This window comes from Montipora capricornis, chromosome 4 (genome assembly GCF_036669925.1).
Source record: "Montipora capricornis isolate CH-2021 chromosome 4, ASM3666992v2, whole genome shotgun sequence".
NCBI classification, from domain to species: Eukaryota; Metazoa; Cnidaria; class Anthozoa; order Scleractinia; family Acroporidae; genus Montipora; species Montipora capricornis.
This window is the reverse complement of record NC_090886.1, coordinates 22,588,087-22,590,262: the sequence shown is the minus strand read 5'-3', so window position 1 is coordinate 22,590,262 and position 2,176 is coordinate 22,588,087. Positions and strand designations below refer to the sequence as shown.

The following is a 2,176-nucleotide window of genomic DNA, read 5'->3' as shown; positions in this document are numbered from 1 at the left end:
AAAACAGCGTGATAAAAGTTGTTCACTTCAATGTTTACAATGATGAGCAATAATTATTATCAAAATCTTTTAAATGGTCACCAGAGAAGTGTGGAGCATCAAGTCAATATGACAGTTGTGCCAACGTATACAGTGATATGCTCCACAAATCAAACTATGTAACACCAGGACTAAGGATTTCTTTCAAGGAAAATTTGAGAAGGACTTGGCCACATATGGTAAAGTTGGTAAAATTGAAGAATCCGATCCCACCAACGTGTCGGCCAACACATCGGCCAACGGGTCGGCCGACGCGTTGGCCGCTGTTTAAACTTATAACGTATAAGATGCGTCGGTGGTGCGTTGGTGACGTGTCGGTGACTCATTTGGGCCTTATTGAACTGTTGAAAACCTAAACGTACCTTTTTCAAACTGAACGGAACTGTCTTCGATGGAAAACTTTCACTACCATATTGTATTTTGTGATATTAGAACCCAGTTCCCGTTACGACAAGTGTTATTAGAACCCAGTTTTCACTCGTTGCCCGAGACTTCGTCATCATCAGCTATTTATATATATTATTACAGGGCTTCTAAGATGGTGCGAATTTGGACATGTTGGACTTTGAAGTATCATTATGTGGCAAGGGAGCACAAGGCAACAACATAATGCAAGTGAATTGGTCATAGACTTTTGCAAACTTGGTGGCTCCTAAAGGAGCCGTTTTTTTTTAAGTTGACAAAACCCTCTAGGAATAGAAGGCATCGTCCAACGTCATCGGCAACAGCCTCTTGGTGATGCGAAGTCGTTTCACAAACGGCAACAGATCGCCCAGCTGCCTTCGGCACTCCTGCTCGATCCTCTTAACTGAAAGTTTCGGGTCTTCCAGCCTCTCCAGGGTGCTCTGGTATGTCACTTCGTTTACAATTCGCAGCTCCGCTATGCCCAGAAAGTTTCTAACCATGCTGCGTGCTGTGCCTGCGAGTCTGTACGCGTTGTTCAGGCTACACTTTTTCTCGTTCATAATGGAGAGCACTGCCGCGTATGGGCGATGGATTTCAGTAAGGTCATTGCGGTCGACCTTCGCAGCACTTTCGTGGTTTGTTGCAGCTGGTGGTTCTGAGTTCTGCAAGGTTCGCAGCTGCTGCTCCAGGGTCTTAATACGGTCATCTTTGGCTTTCAACTGCTCATTGTAGGTCACCATTTCCTGTTCATTTTGCCGGACCAAGTCTGCCTTCTCATCGACGTCCTGTTGAGCCCGCGCTAGCTGTTCTTCCCTCTCTTGGTACTGATCTTCAAGCTCACCAAACTGGGCCTTCAGATCTTGGTAAGCCTTGCCAAGTTGCTGATTTTTCTGCTGCAACTGCCGACAAATTGATTTGTAGTTAGGCTCAGCTTCTGGAGACCCTGCGGCTACCTGTGGCTGCTCCTTTTCTGTTGCCCTCCTCCCCTTTTTAGTTTTCTGTTTTTTAGCTGGTGGCTGCTCACAATCACATTTCCGTGATTTTTTAGTTATACTGGGAAATTTTCAGAAAGTTTTTAATTTCTGCGTGAGTCAAAAGATTTTAGCGAGCTGTCAGCAGTGTTCCCAATGTGGTTCTAAGATGGAACTTACAGAGATAACACGAGTAAAAGACGGATACATGTGGCGCTGTACGAATAACCGATGTCGAACGTGGCTTTCAATAAGGTCAAGATCCTTCTTCGAGGGATCTAATATCACGTTAAGTTCCTGGCTGCATCTGATGTTCCTCTGGGCTATACAGATTTCGGGAAGCAAAATCGCGCGACTTACGAGCCTTTCAAAGCCTACTGTGGTCCGTGCGCTGGGTGAGCTAAGAACAATCTGTTCCAACAAAGTCCTGAATGCCGGAATTAAGCTTGGGGGCTTAGGGAAGACCGTGGAAATAGACGAGTCGAAGTTTGGTGCCAAGAGAAAGTATAAGAGAGGGAGAGTATCGGAAGGTCCGTGGGTATTTGGCGTGGTGGAGCGAGGATCGCAGAAGGTGCTGCTTTTCTGCGTTCCCGACCGAACTAGAGAGACCCTTGTTCATCGTCTCATCACTACACATATCCAACCTGGAACTGTCATCTACTCAGATCAATTCACTCCGTACATACCACTCAACCAGCTAGCATATATCCATGTATCAGTAAATCATTCCAAGAACTTTGTTGACCCCGACAGTGGTCCAC

At 45.9% G+C, this 2,176-nt stretch overlaps 1 protein-coding gene across 1 annotated transcript in view; it reads left to right on the top strand.

Moving 5' to 3' along the window:
- The first annotated feature begins 1,623 nt into the window (after positions 1-1,623).
- LOC138046329 (uncharacterized) overlaps positions 1,624-2,176 on the top strand; it is a 735-nt gene continuing 182 nt past the window's right edge. Inside the window, exon 1 of the mRNA XM_068892992.1 lies at positions 1,624-2,176. This exon is cut by the window's right edge and continues 182 nt beyond it. Within this exon, the coding sequence (XP_068749093.1) occupies positions 1,624-2,176 (553 nt within the window).